At 43.4% G+C, this 16,889-nt stretch overlaps 1 protein-coding gene across 1 annotated transcript in view; it reads left to right on the top strand.

Annotated features, from left to right (window-relative positions):
- Positions 1–305: 305 nt before the first annotated feature.
- Positions 306–16,889, top strand: part of LRIG3 (leucine rich repeats and immunoglobulin like domains 3) — a 44,610-nt gene continuing 28,026 nt past the window's right edge. Inside the window, exons 1-3 of the mRNA XM_014844052.3 lie at positions 306–686; positions 6,444–6,515; positions 6,719–6,793. Of these exons, the coding sequence (XP_014699538.3) occupies positions 442–686; positions 6,444–6,515; positions 6,719–6,793 (392 nt within the window). The 5' untranslated portion in view covers positions 306–441. The remainder of the gene's footprint in view (positions 687–6,443; positions 6,516–6,718; positions 6,794–16,889) is intronic.

The following is a 16,889-nucleotide window of genomic DNA, read 5'->3' as shown; positions in this document are numbered from 1 at the left end:
TGTAACTCCGAATTTCCTACAATCTCAGCTCCACTTTCTCCCGCGCTCCCGCCCAGGGGCTGGAGCTTTGTTATTGTCACGTGGCCCGGGAGGACGCTGGCGGCCAATGGGCGCGCGCCGGGCCTCGCCGCCCCGCCCCGAGCCTCGCCGCGCCGGGACTGCGCGCTCCGCGGCGGGGAGGAGGCGACAAAGTTTCTTTTGCGGGCCGGAGGGGGCTGCGCGCCGGCGCCGCTCGCTCTGCAGCTCCGCCGCGGCCGGCCGATCCTTTTGGCTTCCGTCTCGCTGCTCCGGGGCATGCAAGGGCCCCGCGGCTCGGAGTGAGGGACAGGAGCTGCCTTGGGAGTGCGCGCGCACGCGGCCCGGAGCGAGGCGGCCGCCCTCGGCGGGACTTGGGGACCCGAGTGCGCAGCGCCGGGCCGAGCGCGAGGCCGCAGGAGCGCGATGGGCGCGCCGAGGCTCCGCGCGCCCGCGGCGGCGCTGGGGCTGCTGCTGTGCGCGGCGCTGGGGCGCGCGGGCCCGGCCGAGGGAGGCCGCCGGGGCGGGCGCGGGCCGCTGGGGCAGCCTCCCGGCGGGGCGGCCGAGCGCCCGTGCCCCGCTCCCTGCCGCTGCCTCGGGGACCTGCTGGACTGCAGCCGCCGGGGGCTGGCGCGCCTGCCCGAGCCGCTCCCGCCCTGGGTCGCTCGGCTGTAAGTATTCCTGGTGCGGGCGGGGGGCGAGGGGCCGGGGCGCGCGGCAGCCTTTTCCGGGGCAGCTCCTCGTCCGGGCCCAGGCCTCGAGCGGCGCTCCGTGGGGATGGAGAAGGAGCCGTCGGGGCCCCAGGCTCCCTCCCCCGGGGCCTGCGGGCCGCGCCGGTGGGCGCTTGGCGCGCCCCGCCTTGCCGCAGGTGGGCGAGAAGAGGGAGCCCCTGACAACTCCAGCGGAGAGGCGACATCCTGCGACTGGAGCGCGCCCCGGGGGTTTAGATGCGGCGGGAGAGGTGGTCGCCGGCGGACTCCGGGCGTTGGCAGTTCTGCCTCTGAGGGTGATCCGCTGGCTCCCCTAGACTTCCTGAGTGGTTCAGGGCCCTTTCCTGCTCCGAGCTAGTCATTAAACGCTCTCCTTTGCTTTGGGAAGGCCCCTCAACAGAGTTCGGTCACTCTCCAAACTATGGTCGACATCTTTTGTTGTTCCCTTCCGTGTGCTTCATTTCGCATTAGAAAACTCCATAAAGCCCCCTCCTCGACCGCTTTGTGACACCTCCTCGTTCTGGTAAGGAGTTGGGAGGACTGATCAGTAGGTGTGGAAGGGAAGGAGTTGGAGTTTTCCGAACCAGGGGCGTGATTTCTGTAGCTTCTCAGCGCGCCCAGACGGTTTAGGAGAGAGCGCTGGGTGCTGTTATGCAAGTTTTTGGACGCCAACTGTGAAGTCTGAAAACCTGAGATCTCTGCCAACTGCGTGGAAGAACAAGGAAGAAAGTGTAGTTTAGTTGAAAAGGCTGATTCTCTCCAAGTGTCGTCTCCTTATTCTCTTCCAGAGTTAGTTTTGTTAAAATTAGAGGACTCGTGTAAACTTGTGTTTCTTTTTTTCTTTTTTCTTTTTTTTTAAATAGTTACCCTGTTTAAAAGCAATAAAAGTGCAGTCCATCTTTAATCCTTAGATTTGGGCCTGGCGGAATTGCAATGGAAATTCTAAGTTCTTCAAATAATTCTGGTCAACTATCCTAACGCCCTCATAAGAGGGATAGAAAGTTTGGTCGGTAGTTTAAGAAACTGTGTTCTTAAATCGTTGTGCTAATCAGAATCTTTATTTGTGAATTGTAGGATTGTTGGCCGCCAAAAGCGTGTTCTTCGTGTTAATAAACTTTAGTTTAATCGAAAGGTAGAATTAGAGAGTTTTAGAGTGGTGTTTAATCTCCGGTCATGGAATGTCTCATTCAGTAGTTTTTATTACAATTGAAGAAAGAGATAAGAGCTTTAACCTAAAGCAGGAAGACTTTCAATTAGTTGTGGCTAATTCTGTTCAACTGCCTCTAGTGGAGGTCATGCTGCCTTGTTCATGAAATGTGAATGGCTCTATTGACAACATATGGGACTGAACGTTTGAATGATTGGAGGTGAACACCTATGAGTAATAGAGGGATGAGAAGAAGAAAACGAATCTAGTGCTTCCTGGGGTGTGTTTAGAAATGCTGGATCATTCAGCAGATCTACCTATATTCAGTAGTTTCTCAGTATCAGGTGGCATACTGGGTCCTGCCAGCATGCAGTATCCTTTTTTTGTGAATTTGGATGTCTTTAAAAAATAACTGTATTGCTCTTGATTAGAAGTTGAGTTAAACCAAAAGGGGTTTGATACCTATTTCAACATTGTCTTAAAAGTAGCTGACCTAATTAGGATTTTGTTTTGCAGATAATTTGGTGGCACACTAAAAACAAATTACAGTTTATTTGGTTAGCACAATCTTTAATTACATTTCCGCTAGCAGTAAATTGTCTTGATACAAGGCCACATTCCTTAAATGTATGTGAAAATAAGTTCCACTTGTATAAATAAGCTCTAGGTTTGTTGTCAGAAGCCCCACTGTGATCACTCATCGGACAGCTCTGTCAGTCTTGTGCTTGTGTGACTTTTAACCAACTTTGTAGTTGTCACCAAGCCATGTGGCTAAATTCTTTATCGTAAGTGTTTTTTCTGTTTGTGCCTCAAGTTCTAGATGTCTCGTCTCTCCACCTTGGGAAGAAGTGAGACACCTGGAATTGACCTTTAACTTCTCTATTCCTTGGTGTCTGGAACGGGAGACATAAGAAAGCTGCTGCTTAATTTTGCATAGTTAGAAAGGCTTTTAAGTCGACTGTTTCCGAGTTCAGAAATAAGTAGAAAAATGCATATTGTTCTTCGCCGTATCTCAACTTCCTTTTCCTTAGGTAATGAAGATAGTGAAAGTTTGCCTTACGATTAGTTTACGAGAGCACTGTTCAGAAAAAGTTTGGTAGACCTTTTGTGCTACCAAAGACAAACAGAAGTGTATCTTTTGTTCTATTTGTTGACTTGCAAGTTAAAAAATCGGTGTCTCTACCTATGATACATGTGTGTATGTGTCTTTCACTTTATTCAGTTGTCGTTTATTGCCATAGGAATCCCATGTGTGAAAAGTTGAATAGTTTGAGCTGTAAAATAATAACATTGTAGTTAGTTCTCCCTTCAGAGTAACTTCTAGTACTTTAAGGAAAGTGGCTCTTAAAACAGCAACTATGTGAAGTGTTGCTTACAACTGCCTTTAAAGGCAGACTTGAGTTTACGTTTAGAGTTATGGCTTGTGCTTCCCAAGAGGTCTGAATCTAGTGGTCCTGAGAATGTGGGACTTCGCCAAAAGAGGGAAAAGTTACTCAGTTGCCAATGAGAATTTCAGTATTATTAAAATCTCGCTGAAATTTCAGGATTCTTTATCTTATCACATAGAAATGTTTGAGTGAGCTGAGCTCAGGCGAGAGTGCGGAAGGTACACACTGCTGGTGTGGCTCTTTGGTGTCTGCATGTTATAAATCCTCTGTTCAGTCCCCCAACTGGGGCTGGGGTGGGGAATAGTCCTTATGGTTTTCACAGCTGCTTTTCTATATTTTCCAGACTAAAACTTGAACATAGCAGGCTGATTTATGAGTCACTTTGGATCCATGTCTTAAAACAGCTACAGCCTGCCGTCTTGTTTTTCAGCTTTCCAGATTTCTGCTGAATTAGCAGCTCCTCAGGCCCCACTGGGATTGATTAAGAAGCTGGGCTGGATTTGCATTTTACAATTGGACTTGGAAGTCAGATTTCCAAATGCTAAAAGGAAGAAAATGAGAGCTGGAACCGAATGTTGTAAATGAATTATTTTCATAGATATTTGTTCTCTTGCTAATATGCAGGAAGAGAGACTGCTGTCTCCCACATAGAGTTTGATTTTCAAGTATTTGGCCAGCTGAGTTCTGGGTAAACAGTTAACACCTCCCTCCGTCACCTCCTTTCCCATTTATGAAGCTCACTTCAGAAAACCTTCTCAAAAGGTTTTCTGGGGAAGATAGTCAGTGTTGGACATTTAAAAGTGAAGACTCTGCCTTCCTGATTGACTGTTCTTATGGGTTTAAGAAAGCATCGATATTGTCCAACTTGAGTTTGTTTTTAATGGTCTAGCCGTAAAAACAATATAAGGAAGATTTAGGAAAATGTGACATCCTTTAACTGGAGAGTAATCGTTTCTGAAACGTAAACTGTATTAAATCTAAATTTAGGTGCATTAAAAGTTTCATGGCTTTAAGTATTTAGCAGTAAAAGTCACTTAAGGGGTGATTTTTTTTTTTCTCCCACATATAATGTGGTTTTAATAGTACACAAAACTCAGGAATGGAAGTGTGTTGCAATAACTGAAATATTTAAGGTTGCCAGCTCCTGCTTCTGCATCCGAAATAAGTGGCCCCCAGCACGTGCACTGTTCTCTCAAGGCGGTTTCTCATGTTAAAGGCCTTTTGTTGGAGCTCTCATCCCATTACTGTTTGAAAAAACAGTTAAGCACTCAAATCTCTTTTCTCACAGGATTGCCCTGTGAAATAATCCTTAAAATGAAGTGGAGAGTGCCGTCTTAGTTTTTCTAATTAAAAAGAAAATCACCTGTATTAAATGTAAATGCCAGATCGGGTCCTGCTTTCCTTTTAAAACTTGAAACAATGGGAGATGCCATGGCATGTTGGTTCAGTGTGCTTTAGTTGAATGGGTCCAAGTGAGCCTTTCTGTTGATTCAGGCCACCTCCCAGGTGAAGGACTCTTTGCCTCGGTTGTTTTTTAAACCCTGTGGGAAATCTGTGACTGTCTGTGGTGCAGAAAGCACACAGGTTTTGTTTGAATCCTAACGTGAGTTGTTGGGCTCACGGCTTCCTTGATGAACTCCAGATGGACGTGAGCTGGGCTGTGAGGGAAAGTGTCTGGCTCCAGCGTGGTGAGCATGCACAGCAGTGGTTGTAATTGCAGGATTTTTATAGTTTAAAGACTGTGCCAGATTTTTTTTCGTGTTATAACTCTACCAGAACAAATCTACTCATGTCTGTTACTGTCTGGTAGGTCTTTAGGCAAACATGTTTCAAATAAAACCTTTGCAGATTTTTTTTTAGGTGAAATAGAGAAATCCAGGTTTATTCTCAAAACGAAAATTCAAAGATGAAAGATCTCTTATTTCTAATTGTTAACTAATGGACATGCACTAAGGCATACTGCCTCTCTGGATGTGATTTCCCTGCCTTTCTCTCTTCTTTTTTGGGCATACTTATGTGTATAACAAATGGTTCGTGCTTTTCTCCGATCCAGTTTGGTTATTTAAAAATCTTCATTTCTAAACACTGAAAGACTTAAATTAGTAAGGGTTAGTTAATCTCTTTCAGTGGGAGAGCTTTAAGACATACTGTGTGTTGGCCTGTTTTTCAGTAGCTGTTCAACCATTTCATTTCATTCACCATTTTGAAGGTACATATTCAGTATGTAGACTGACACATAAGGAATATAACAAACTATTTGCTGGGTTTTGTTTCATATTTTGAATCTTAAATGCTGAATGAGATGACTTTCCTAGCCTAGATTATTTCACATGTAGGAGTTTTGTTTTGCTTTTTCTGTTTTAAATGATGTCCTGTGGAAATTGTTACTAAGTTAGATTGAGTCTTTGAGTAAGAAGCAGATTTATTTTAATGATTGAAAAGAAATCTGATCACAGGTTTCTGTACACTCTGCTTAACTTTGTTAGGTGGTTGATGTGGTTTAAATTATACATTACATTGCCAGATAGTGAGATTTGGGAAAGTCAGGAAAGCAGAGGGTTCAGGTTATTTTCAATGCTCTCAACACACACACACACACACACACACACACATGCACACATGCATACATACACACACATGCACGCACAATGATACTTTAAATAATTTGGTGCCTTAACCCAGGGAAATAAATATCTGTGAAAAGCAATTTCTATTTTGTTTGACTGTAATAAGGACACTGGTGCTTAATTTCATGATAATGAAAAGGTTTCTTTAGAGGTTTTAGTTTCAGCAGCCTGCCTAATTAGCCACTTTTTGTAAGCCATGACTTCATCATATCACGTTGGAGGTGAGGGGATGGTAGGGGATGGGAGGGTGAAGCGAAACAGCCAGTTCACAAAAGATCTGTTCACCCTGTGCCAAAACACATCTCCGAAAATGTTTGTGGGCTGAAAGCATTTGAATCTGCCAGCCTCCTAAACTAATTTTGTCCTCAGAGTTTGTATTTTTGAGTTTGGTGTTTGGGTTGCCATCAAGTTTATGGAACAGGATAGACCGGTTATTTCTTATGTTGTCACTAGTGTTGATAGAGATGTTTCGTAAACCCACTCTGTCCTGCGCATCATTAGGGACTATTAGTGATTTTTGGAAACTGCTTATAATTTTATTTTTGTTTTCTCACAGGGATTTAAGTCACAACAGATTGTCTTCCATCAAGGCCAGTTCCATGAGCCACCTTCAGAGCCTTCGAGAAGTGTGAGTCTTAGTGATTTTCTCTTTGAGGTTTGAATAAAATATACAACCCATCACACTGTTTAACTGTAAAGAACATTTGCATTGTAATAAATTATTTAAAATTTTTAACTTGGGAGGTATCTTTAAATAATTTTATAAATTTTTCACCTCTATGAAGTACAGATTACCTAATCAGCTTTTTTTCCCTTTTTTGGCGTTTATAGGAAACTGAACAACAATGAATTGGAGACCATTCCAAATCTAGGACCAGTCTCGGCAAATATTACACTTCTCTCCTTGTAAGTGAATGTTGGCAGGATTTCTCACGTGTGTTTGCAAGGACCGCGGGTAGCAGTTCCATCTGGTCTAGAGCAAAGATCTTATGAGCAAAATATGAATGCTTCCTTCAGTGGATAACGGAGAAGCATTCTTTAAATGGGTGGACTTGTTTTCCAGCTCTCTCTTTCTCCTCAATTTTAAGTATCGTTGTAACAGCCTGCTTTCACACTTTGCCATCATTGCCCAACTGGTCTCCAAGATTCAGAGAAGCCGCCCTTGCCCATTAGAGACGTGTATTTGGTTATATTCTGTCGACTAGGACTTTAATTCTGGGGTTACTCAATGGTTGGCCTGCAATCCGTGGATTAGGTAGGACAGAGTTCCTACTGGAGAATGAGCGGAGTTGTTTTGTAGGAGAAATGGGAGCTGCTAATAAGACTTGGGAGTATCCTCTTAAGTGCGGTGCCCGCAGTGGAAGCCAAGGTGCAGAAAGATCAAGTCAAAATAGCAGCTTTATACAGCTAAAATTACATTTTGTGATTGAAGTTTGAAATACCGTTGATGGCATTTTGCAAATAGGAGCTTTCAAATAAAATTAAAATTGTGTTAAGTTTTCTGTATTTTTAGGGCAGATAACATGTTTATATTCATGCATTGGAGATGTTTTGGAATAATTTTGACTTCCAGCATTTAAAGGTAGTATTTAGAATGTGCATGTTTTTAATTTCTAAAATTAAGTAGCTTACCTTAATCTTGAATACTTAAAAAGTATGTTTAAGCCACTAAAGTTAAAAATGTTTTTATCTTGTAAACAACTTAAGGAAAAACCCACCATTGTTAGTTGCTTCTGGGAAGGCGTTGGGAGGGTTGAAATTATACAGTAAATTTCAGGAAAGCTGTTCAATTAATTAAAGTGATCACTACCCAATTGCTTACATCTGGTGATTTATAGAGGTTTGTTTTTACTGAGGGCCCAGGTCAGCTAAGTCATGGGTGCAGCCGCTGTGTCTGCTCTCCTCTGTTTGAATAAGAACTAAGTGACATTTGATACTGATGTGGTTTTTGCAAAGATCAGAAACAGAAAGGAATGAAAGAAAAAGCAGTTGGTATTTGACAAATAAACACTGAATGTAAAAAACAGTTTTATGCTAGCATTAATACCTGTTTTCTTTGTCTTTGACAATTGCTTAAAATTTTGGAGTCTAGATGGAGTACTGGTTTTGGTGTCTTAAACATCTTTAGCTGTTCTAATTTGACCAGTGGGGCCTTTTTACACCCCGGGGAATACTACCTCACCCTTCCGTCCTTGCGTTGTGTATTGGCAGATTCTGTCAGCGTGTTCAAGAGAGCCTTGAGGGTCCTTGCATGCTTCCCGGCTGAGAGGGTCTGCAGTGGCGTTGGGGAATCTGAGTGGGTGGGGAGAGCAGTCTTCTCTTTGGCATGGTATAGAGTTGGAAGCATGGGAACTTGTAAGGAAATTAGCAAGCTCTCTTGGAAATAAATGACCTCGCTATTTTATACTTTAAAGCTATAATTTGTCCTTAGAAAACTGAAATGAAATCTGGAAAGTTAGAAACCTTTGAAATTTGAACTCTTCTCCATATTTCTGTATTTCACTCTAGCGAGTGCTGAATTATCTTTACCGAACTTGAATCATCTCACTTTCTTTCCCCTTAATTTCTTTCAGTGCGTCTAACCAGGGATTGCTTTGTTCATCTTACGTAACAATAGATGCTATTTATTACCTACCTTACATAGAATCTGGGAAGGGTCATTTATGTGATGGGCCTGCTTAAATCTGGATAGTGAAAAATTGCTTGCATGCCTATGAAATGTCTTGAAAAATTCACTCTCTGGCTGTTTTCTTCTACTCATTTTGTTTTCTTCTGTAGACTTCTTTGGATATTGCAATACACAGTTATTGTTTCCAAAGCATTGTTAATTTCTGTCTTGTGCTGTGTAGGGCAGAACATTTTCTTTTATACAGAAGTGCTTGAAAATCGTCAGAGCTAAAAGTCAGTACTTAAATACATTTCTGAAATTTCAAAAAAATTTGTTAAATGGTATAATATGATTCGGATTAGAAGCGTGCTGTAGCACCACAAGTAAGTCTTGTATCTTTCAAAGGAGTTTTCAGGACTGATTGACTTTTATTCTATCAAGACCTTTTTTTTTTTTTTTACATTTTGTGGAGGAAAACATTTTTCTGAGTAATTTGCATAAATTAAATAACTTGAAAACATGTTAAAGAAAAGGAGAAATTACGGCCAGCCCCATGGCCTAGTGGTTAAAGTGCCATGTGCTCCATTTTGGCGGCCTGGGTTTGCAGGTTTGGATCCTGGGTGTGGACCTACACCACTTATCAGCCATGCTGTGGTGGTGACCCACATACAAAATAGAGGAAGACTGGCACAGATGTTAGCACAGGGCTAATCTTCCTCAAGCAAAAAAAGAGAAAGATTGGCAGTGGATGTTAGCTCAGGCCAATCTTCCTCAGCAAAAAAAAAAAAAAAAGAAATAGTTGGAGTCTTGAGCATAAGATTTGATGTCAGTGCTCCATATTGTTGCTGCTCTTTATAGTAGGGACTCCCAGCTGGAGGAGCTGGACGCAGAGAAGACAATATCTGGTAAGACCTTCCTCTTCCCGCAGCTGCAGGAGCCCAGAGCTAATATTGGGTCAGAAGGCACCTCATGTCCAGAAATGAATTCATTTAGGCACCCATCCTCATAATGTCAGGGAAGCTTGGCAAAATGCCAGTATCTTGGGTTGATGGCTGGGTGGGTGTTGGACTTCCTTGGGAATAAGGCTCCTCTCTAGCGTTTTTCAGGATCTTTCAGAATGTAAAAGACCTGCGTAGACTTGCTTTTCTTTGAATCCCACGCAACACTAGCTGAGCAGTCAACTGGCATGCTAAGGGCGAGACATGGTTTGTGTTTTTTGTTTATTTTTCTCTCACAATTTCCCAGCTGTGGCAGGAGGTGTATTTTAAGGGAAGAAATGGAATAATCTTTGGAATGAACATGTCTTGTAGTAAAACTGTTGACCTGGCGTTAACTCAGTTGATTTTACCAGATGTGGTAGTTCTGGCTTCCTGGGATTGGCATGAGCTGCCCAAGCATTGGGTTTTTTTTTGAAACCTATGACCTGGGTTTGGGCAGGTTTGAATCTGTGAGTTCTAGAACATTATTATTGAACAAGAGCCATTAGTGGTCATTAAACAGAGGTAGCTGGGTCTGAGTCTTGACACTGCTGGTTTATACAGTATTGCCAACATGCAGATACTTGCCTGGTGTCTTAGAGTTGAGAAGGTTTGGGTCAGTGAATGTCAAAGGGGTACTTGTTAAAAATGTAGATTGCCTTACCCATCCCTAGGGATTCTGAATTAATGGGTTTGCGTGGGGCCCAGGAATATCCATTTTAATACATCTACCCTGCTGATTCTGATCAGATTGCATAAATATTTCTGGAATTACTGATAGGATCCAGTTTATCATAATCAAATAAGCCTTTTCTATTTCTTATCTCAAAGGGATAGCATTTCTCTCAAGTCCATCATTTTCTTCATAAGCTGTCATTTTCCCAGAGATGACATCATCATTCTTCTAAAGAAGTTATTATAAATATTGGTCACCTTTGCTGGAGGGACCAAGCACTGACGTGTGTTCTCTCTGTGGAAAGCCATTGAAGACATTTAAAGCACAGCGAGGGTGTCAGATTTGCTGTTTGAATGTGTCACTCTGGCTTTTGTGTGGAGAATGGCTTGGAGGTGTCAGGAGGGTGGTTTGTGGGGGGAGATGAAGAGGAGACCAGAAGTGATGACAGCACTGTCCCGCCTCAGTGCAGCTCCGTCATGTTACTCAACGGTGATCAGAAGCAAAACTCAAGTCAGATGGCTTGCAATCAATTGCTGGCTCTTCCTTTTGCTAGGTTTGTGACCTTGGGCAAGTTTCTGTTTGTCTGTCTGTGTTTCCTCACCTATAAAATGAGAATAATAGTAGCACCAACTCATAGGGTCCTTGTGAGGCTCTGGAGAGAGAATACACGTAAAACCATCCAGGATACACTGAGTACTTGGTGACCCTGAGCCGTGGTCGTGGTGGTGACGATCGTTCATTCAGCTAAAACTTAAGGAATAAATGAACAGGGCCAGCTCTGTTTTAGTGCTGGGAACGCAGCAGTGAACAGAGCAGGCAAACTCCCTCTTGTCGTGAAGCTTCCATTCCATTGAGGGACGAGAAGGACAAATGAGCAAACACTTGGAAAGGAGAGAAGACTTGAGCTTGTTGATAAATGCTGGGAAGAAGGATGGACAGAGGGGTAGAGCAGTCTGACAGGGGCCTTGGATGCCGTCAGGAAAGGCTTTTTGAATATTTCGCAAATCCTGCCATGTGCTGGGTACTGTTTTAGAGTCGAGGTTCAACGAAACAGACAGAAATCCCTGCCCTTGTGGTGCTGACACTCTCGTGGAAGGAGAGAGACAAAAGTAAAGCAAGAGCTGTGGTCAGAGGGATAAGTGCTGGGAGGAAAGGAAAGCAGAGAGTGCTGTGTGTGGTGGGAGACGGTTGACAGTTTTCAGTGGGACTGTGCCAAGGGACGGACGCACTAGGAAGGCGACGCTTGAATCAGGGCCTGAAGTGGGGGAGGGGGTCGTCCCCTTAAGCCTCGCCAGCCCTGTCCAGGCCCGTCTTACCTTGTACACGTAGCTGTTACACGGTCATGAAATGATTTTGTTTGTATTTTTCTTCCCAACTAGACTAGAGGCCTCTGTGGCTGAGCCCTCTTCTCCCCGGCATTTAATGCACGTATATGGCATACAGTTGGTGTGCAATTAGTGAACGCATTAAAGAATATTTATGGAACAGCCATGTGCACTTAGCATAATTCAGACTATAAACTGAATCTAAACTAATGGCTAAAGATTTACAGTAGGGACAAAGCATACTTATGTTTTACTTGTGTTCAACTGTGTGTGCTTGGTAAAAAAAATAATTATAACAATAGCAATAATAATAATTAAAAGAAAGAAAAAAAAACAAGAGAAGTTGTTTAAGTAGCGTCAGGATTCAGCTCTCCACTCTAGCCAGCGAGCACATGCCCCGGAGTGTGTGGGAAATGAAAGTGTGTGGGGAATAAAAGCCCCCTTTTCTATTTGCCTTTCTAAGCGTGGATGTCTCGGCCCACCAAGGATGACTTTGGTCTTCAGGGAGACAGGATTTTCATAACCCTTGTGCCCAGTACACATGTGAACTACTTCATCAGGTCCTGAGCTAAAAATTCAAAATACGAAACAGCAAGAACATCAACAAAACACTGAAGGAAAAGCTGGCCCTATAGAACTCATTGAGAAGGGGGGAGAGGGAGGGAGGGAGGGGAGGAGATGGGGTGAGAGAGTATGTCCGTATAACAGTATGTTGCCAGTGTGTTAATGGCTCTTCCAGGGTGTGTTAATGATAGGTGGTTTTCCCCCATCCACTGGCTTTGGAACCTAATGCCGTGTGGGATGTGGTTCTGTGATACCATGTGCCCTCCTGTACTGGAGATGCTTTGTGGGTGCAGGAAAGTATGAGAGTCACGCTCTTCCCTCAGAGGTTTGTATGCTCCTGAGAATTATCCTGGGTGGTAGGCAATTCACGTGGCATGAACAATAGTGTAAAATTCTGAGAAGGGTGGTGACTTTTCCTTTCTTCGGTTTTGAAACTCCCTCAAGTACAGCGTGTATAGTTCTCCCATGGCGTTTGTCACAAGTCTCGTTCCAGGATAGGACTCTTGTCTTACTGAGCTTTTGGTCCCCCAGCAGCCCAGCCAGTCTCTGGCACATAGGAGGTGCTCATTAAATATCTGAGTGGACGAGAGATCATGGGCCCTTGGGCGCTAGTGGAGAGATCTGGGCTGGGGATGTGTCTTGTCTCACTCTAATGACCTGTCTGACCTCAGGCAGAGTTAATTAACTCTCCTTTGTTTATCTGTAAAAACAGTGTAAGATGTCTGCCCGGCTATCTCCTCTGGTTCCGGTGAAGGATCAAATGGCATAAGGTACATGAAAGGGCTCTGAAAAGTGTGAGCAGCAGCAGCTGCTCCTGTTACACTTGCCGTGGGCTTAGCAGAGGAGCCAGGACTGGAGGCAGTGGGCCAAGGAGGATTCTTGAACCGGAGGGTTGCAGGAATCAGATACATTATCCTGGCGGCAGTAGATGAGGGACGGAGGAGAACTTTGCAGTTGGGGTGAATTTTTAGGAAGACTTTTGCTCTCTGCAAATAGTTCAAAAAAATTGGTGAGCACTCATTTATAATTAATAACTGAACAACCTTTCTAGCCTGAGGGCTTGTGTACCCTATACAGTGGATTTTGAGCTGCTCACAGTGCCCAATGGACCACCTACTATGGTAAGTGCTGGGGAACAGATTAAAATAGGACTTGGCCTCTGCCCTCAAGGGGCTTTGAGTAAAGAATAATAGGGGAAAACAGGCCATGGAGAGATGCTCCCAGTGGGGTGGCGCTCTGGATGCTAGCGAGATGCCTGGGGCTGTCCTGTGCAGAGGATGGGTGTGGTTTTAGTGTGTGTAGAGTGTGAGAGTGAAGAGAAGGAAGGAGGCTTGGGTAAGCTGCTAGGGATCAGCTTAGGAGGTTTACATGTTTGGGGAAGTAAAGGACTTTTTCTTTAAGCAGGAGAATGAAATGACTACATTTCAATTAAGCACAGCATCAGCTTCTCTCCTTTTTTCAAGTAGTCATTAAACAGTGTTCATTTTCCAAATCAAGTGCCATAAAGACAAACAGATAATGTAATTTTGATAATTAACAGTTATTGGCTTGCCACATACCTGCTGTCCATCCGTCCTTAGAACTGTTCTGTGCTCTGAGCCCTGCTGTATGTTAGTGCCACGTCTCTTTTTTCCACAAAAGGAAACTGGCCGTGGGGTGGTAGTCCTCTGAGCGTTGACTTCGGTATGATGAAAAGAGTGGGGTTGAACTAGTGGTTAGAAATTGGATCTGCAGTATTCTGTTACCTAGATACTGAACACAGCACCTTATTAAGTGGGAATTGCATTCTTAAGCATACATTTCTCATTACATTCCAAAAATCAGACTATTAAAAAAATAAGTTTGGGAGATAGTGATTTCAGAGACTGTTGCTTGTTGCATGGCATAGAGTTTATTTAAATAACTCATCAAACTCAATTTATAACTTTTAAAATATACTGATATTTTAATAGGTCACAGCTCGGAGACAAAGTTGCACATAGGGAAGGCAACTGTTACATAGGTTTTCAAGTGATGATGTAGCCAAGTAATTTCATAACCAAGCAGTAAAGCTCAGTTAGTTGTTTTTTTTTAAACCACAGCCTATATAAGTCACTATTTGAAAGGAGGTCACCAGCTTGTCATATTAATTAAGGAAGTTGGGAAGAAGCTTTCTCCAAAATTGGAACTAACGTTTCTGGGGAATCAGCGAGCTTTGTTCTGATTAAGTGGACACAGACCATATCTCATCTTTACCCACATCTGGGTATAGATGTGCCCATGGAACTTGACCACCTTACTGAAAAAATTGTCCCAGAATGTATGTTCAACTGATGTGGATAAATGCACTAGTGTCTTCAGACGCAAAGGACGTTGCATTAGGGGCTACAGCCTTAACCAGTGCAAACAAGCCAGATGTTATTCTGTTTAATGAAATACTCTCGTGAAGCGCGAGTCTCACAAAATAAACTCGTAAACATCTTACTATGATAAGTTATCGTCTTGTGTTGGATTTTAAAATGTTTATATATGATTTGCACATAAAAGAGAGTTTACTGTACACAGAGCTGTATTTGTGACAAACAAACCGTCTTAAGTTTATTTTCGCATTTAATCATAAACCGGTCCCCAGAATACAAGTTTGCGAGGCTTTTGAATTCTCCATTCATAATGACTGTATTCGAAACACAGATTTGTGATCATGTCACAGCTCTTTGAACCCGTCAGGAATTTCCCACTGCTGTTAGATCAGGAACAGAATCCTTCTCGAGACGTGATGCCCTGCGTGATCTGAGTGTTCCTTTCCTGTGGAGCCTTCTCCAGACTCAGTCCTCACTGGTAGGAATGTGCCAGCTTGTTCCTGCCTCGGGTCCGTTTGCGCAGGCTTTTCCCTTTGCCTGGAATTCTCACTCCCCCAACTTTTGTTAAGTCAAACTTAGCTTTCCCCCCAGACATTTTCATGTGTCCTTTATTTATGTCATCTACTTATTATCATACACGCAGTCACATTTTTCAGTGGCATATTTGTGATTCTTTAATGTCCATTTTCCCCTCTGCAATGAAACTTCATAAAAGCTGACATCATGGCTGTTTTTATCCCATTGTAACCCCAGCAGTGGCACAGAGCCTGGCACATCGTGGACACAGGATACGTGTTTGTTAGGTGAATGACCGCATGGATAGCCCAGTCCAAATTAATGTATTTATTTAATTGTAGGAAAAACTGTTCAGCTAACCTTTCTGCTCCTGCCCCTTCTGGCACACTTAAAATTTTCATTAATAAAACTTGCTTTTTCCAAGGTAACAGCATTCTTAGATTTGACTCAGTGAGCACTGGGCAGCTTTTTTCATGGTGGTTCTTGGAGCCCATAAAGTTGACCCTCATCCCTTGAACTTGAACTTGCAGGATCGCTTGTCACAAAAACTCCTGCATTACCAATGTTTATTCTGAACCGACCCCATTTTTCAGCCTTTCCCTTAACTTTGTTCTAGCCTTTGAAGTATCAGGTACAACTTCTGCCAGAGACTTCTCTGTGCAAAGTGAAGCTTCTGCTGCCAAGACAGACAAAGCAATAAAGTTACAGCCAGTTGCTTTTCATGATCCGGGTGGCAAGATTCAACATGTGTCTCTGTCCTGGCCTACTTACTTGTCCTCCTTCTCTTCCTTGTTTGAGTCTCTCTCCTATCTTGCATAGACCAGAGGTTCAGGGCTCTAGTTGGGTAGAGAGACCAAAAAACAATGAAACAGGCCTCTAACCAGTACCACCCCTTCTTTCTCTGGCTGAAAATTGCTTAGGTACTAAATTCAAACCATGAAAGGATAGGCAATTATAAATATAAGCACCTCCTTTCTAACACTTCACGTCACCTGCCTGGCGGCCTCCCTCCCTCTCTGCGATGCTTTGGCCAGTGGACAGAGCAGTCTCCGGAGTGAGGTTGAAGGCGCAATGAAATAGTAAGGTAATGTGCATGCTGCAAGTACCGTACAGCGCAGGATAAGCATATCATTCGACTGTCAGTTTTACTCTACATGAGCAGTTTTAAATGTTTTTATGATAAAATGAACATATGGAGTAGAGTCAAAATGAGCATAATTTTTTAGGAAAAATAAGGTACTTCTTGAGGTTAGTCACTGTTTGCCATGTGGTCCTGCACGCAGCATCGGCCTAGGAGTAGAGAGCTGTCTTCCTTAAAGGTGAATGGATCTTCACAGAATCGAGAGGGTAGCTGATTGATTGATCAACCCCTCTTTCTCCTCTTCTTCTCCTCCTGTCTTTCTTGCTTTCTCTTCCTCACCACCATCCCCATGTAAGTATCAAGAAAAAGGTGAGGGGAATTAGAAACAGCTTGCTGTATTATATAACTGGTCATAACCCATCTTTTGGTTAGTTTTGACTGTCTGCATGCAAGCCTAGTAACTTAGAATCAGAAGAGATGTTTCTCTCTGGAGAAATCTCTGGAAGAGAGGTTATCCAGCCTCCCCTGAGCACTTCCAGGGACAGAAGCTCACTTCTTGGGGAGGAGCCATTCCACTGTGAGGAGTTCTAATTGCTGGGATTTTTAATCCGTTAAACTGAGCTCTGCCCTTCTGCATCTTCTCCCTGTTGTCCTAGATCTGTGTGCTGGGGAGAACAGTGCCTTCTATTTTCTGCATAATAATACTTACAAGTCTTAAAATATAAGGTTTTCTTAAAGCCTTCTCTTCTCCTGGCTCAAATTCCGTATCCCATTTCTTACGTGACATGGGGTCTAGACCAGTGCAGTCCAGCAGTACTTTCTGCGATGATGGAAATGGAACCCTTGAAATGTGGCTAGTGTGACCGAGGAATTGAATTTTAACTTAATGTAAATAGCCACATGCACCTGGTGGCTG

The sequence above is a fragment of the Equus asinus genome, chromosome 22, assembly GCF_041296235.1.
Source record: "Equus asinus isolate D_3611 breed Donkey chromosome 22, EquAss-T2T_v2, whole genome shotgun sequence".
Lineage (NCBI taxonomy): Eukaryota > Metazoa > Chordata > Mammalia > Perissodactyla > Equidae > Equus > Equus asinus.
This window is presented reverse-complemented; position numbering and strand designations above follow the sequence as displayed.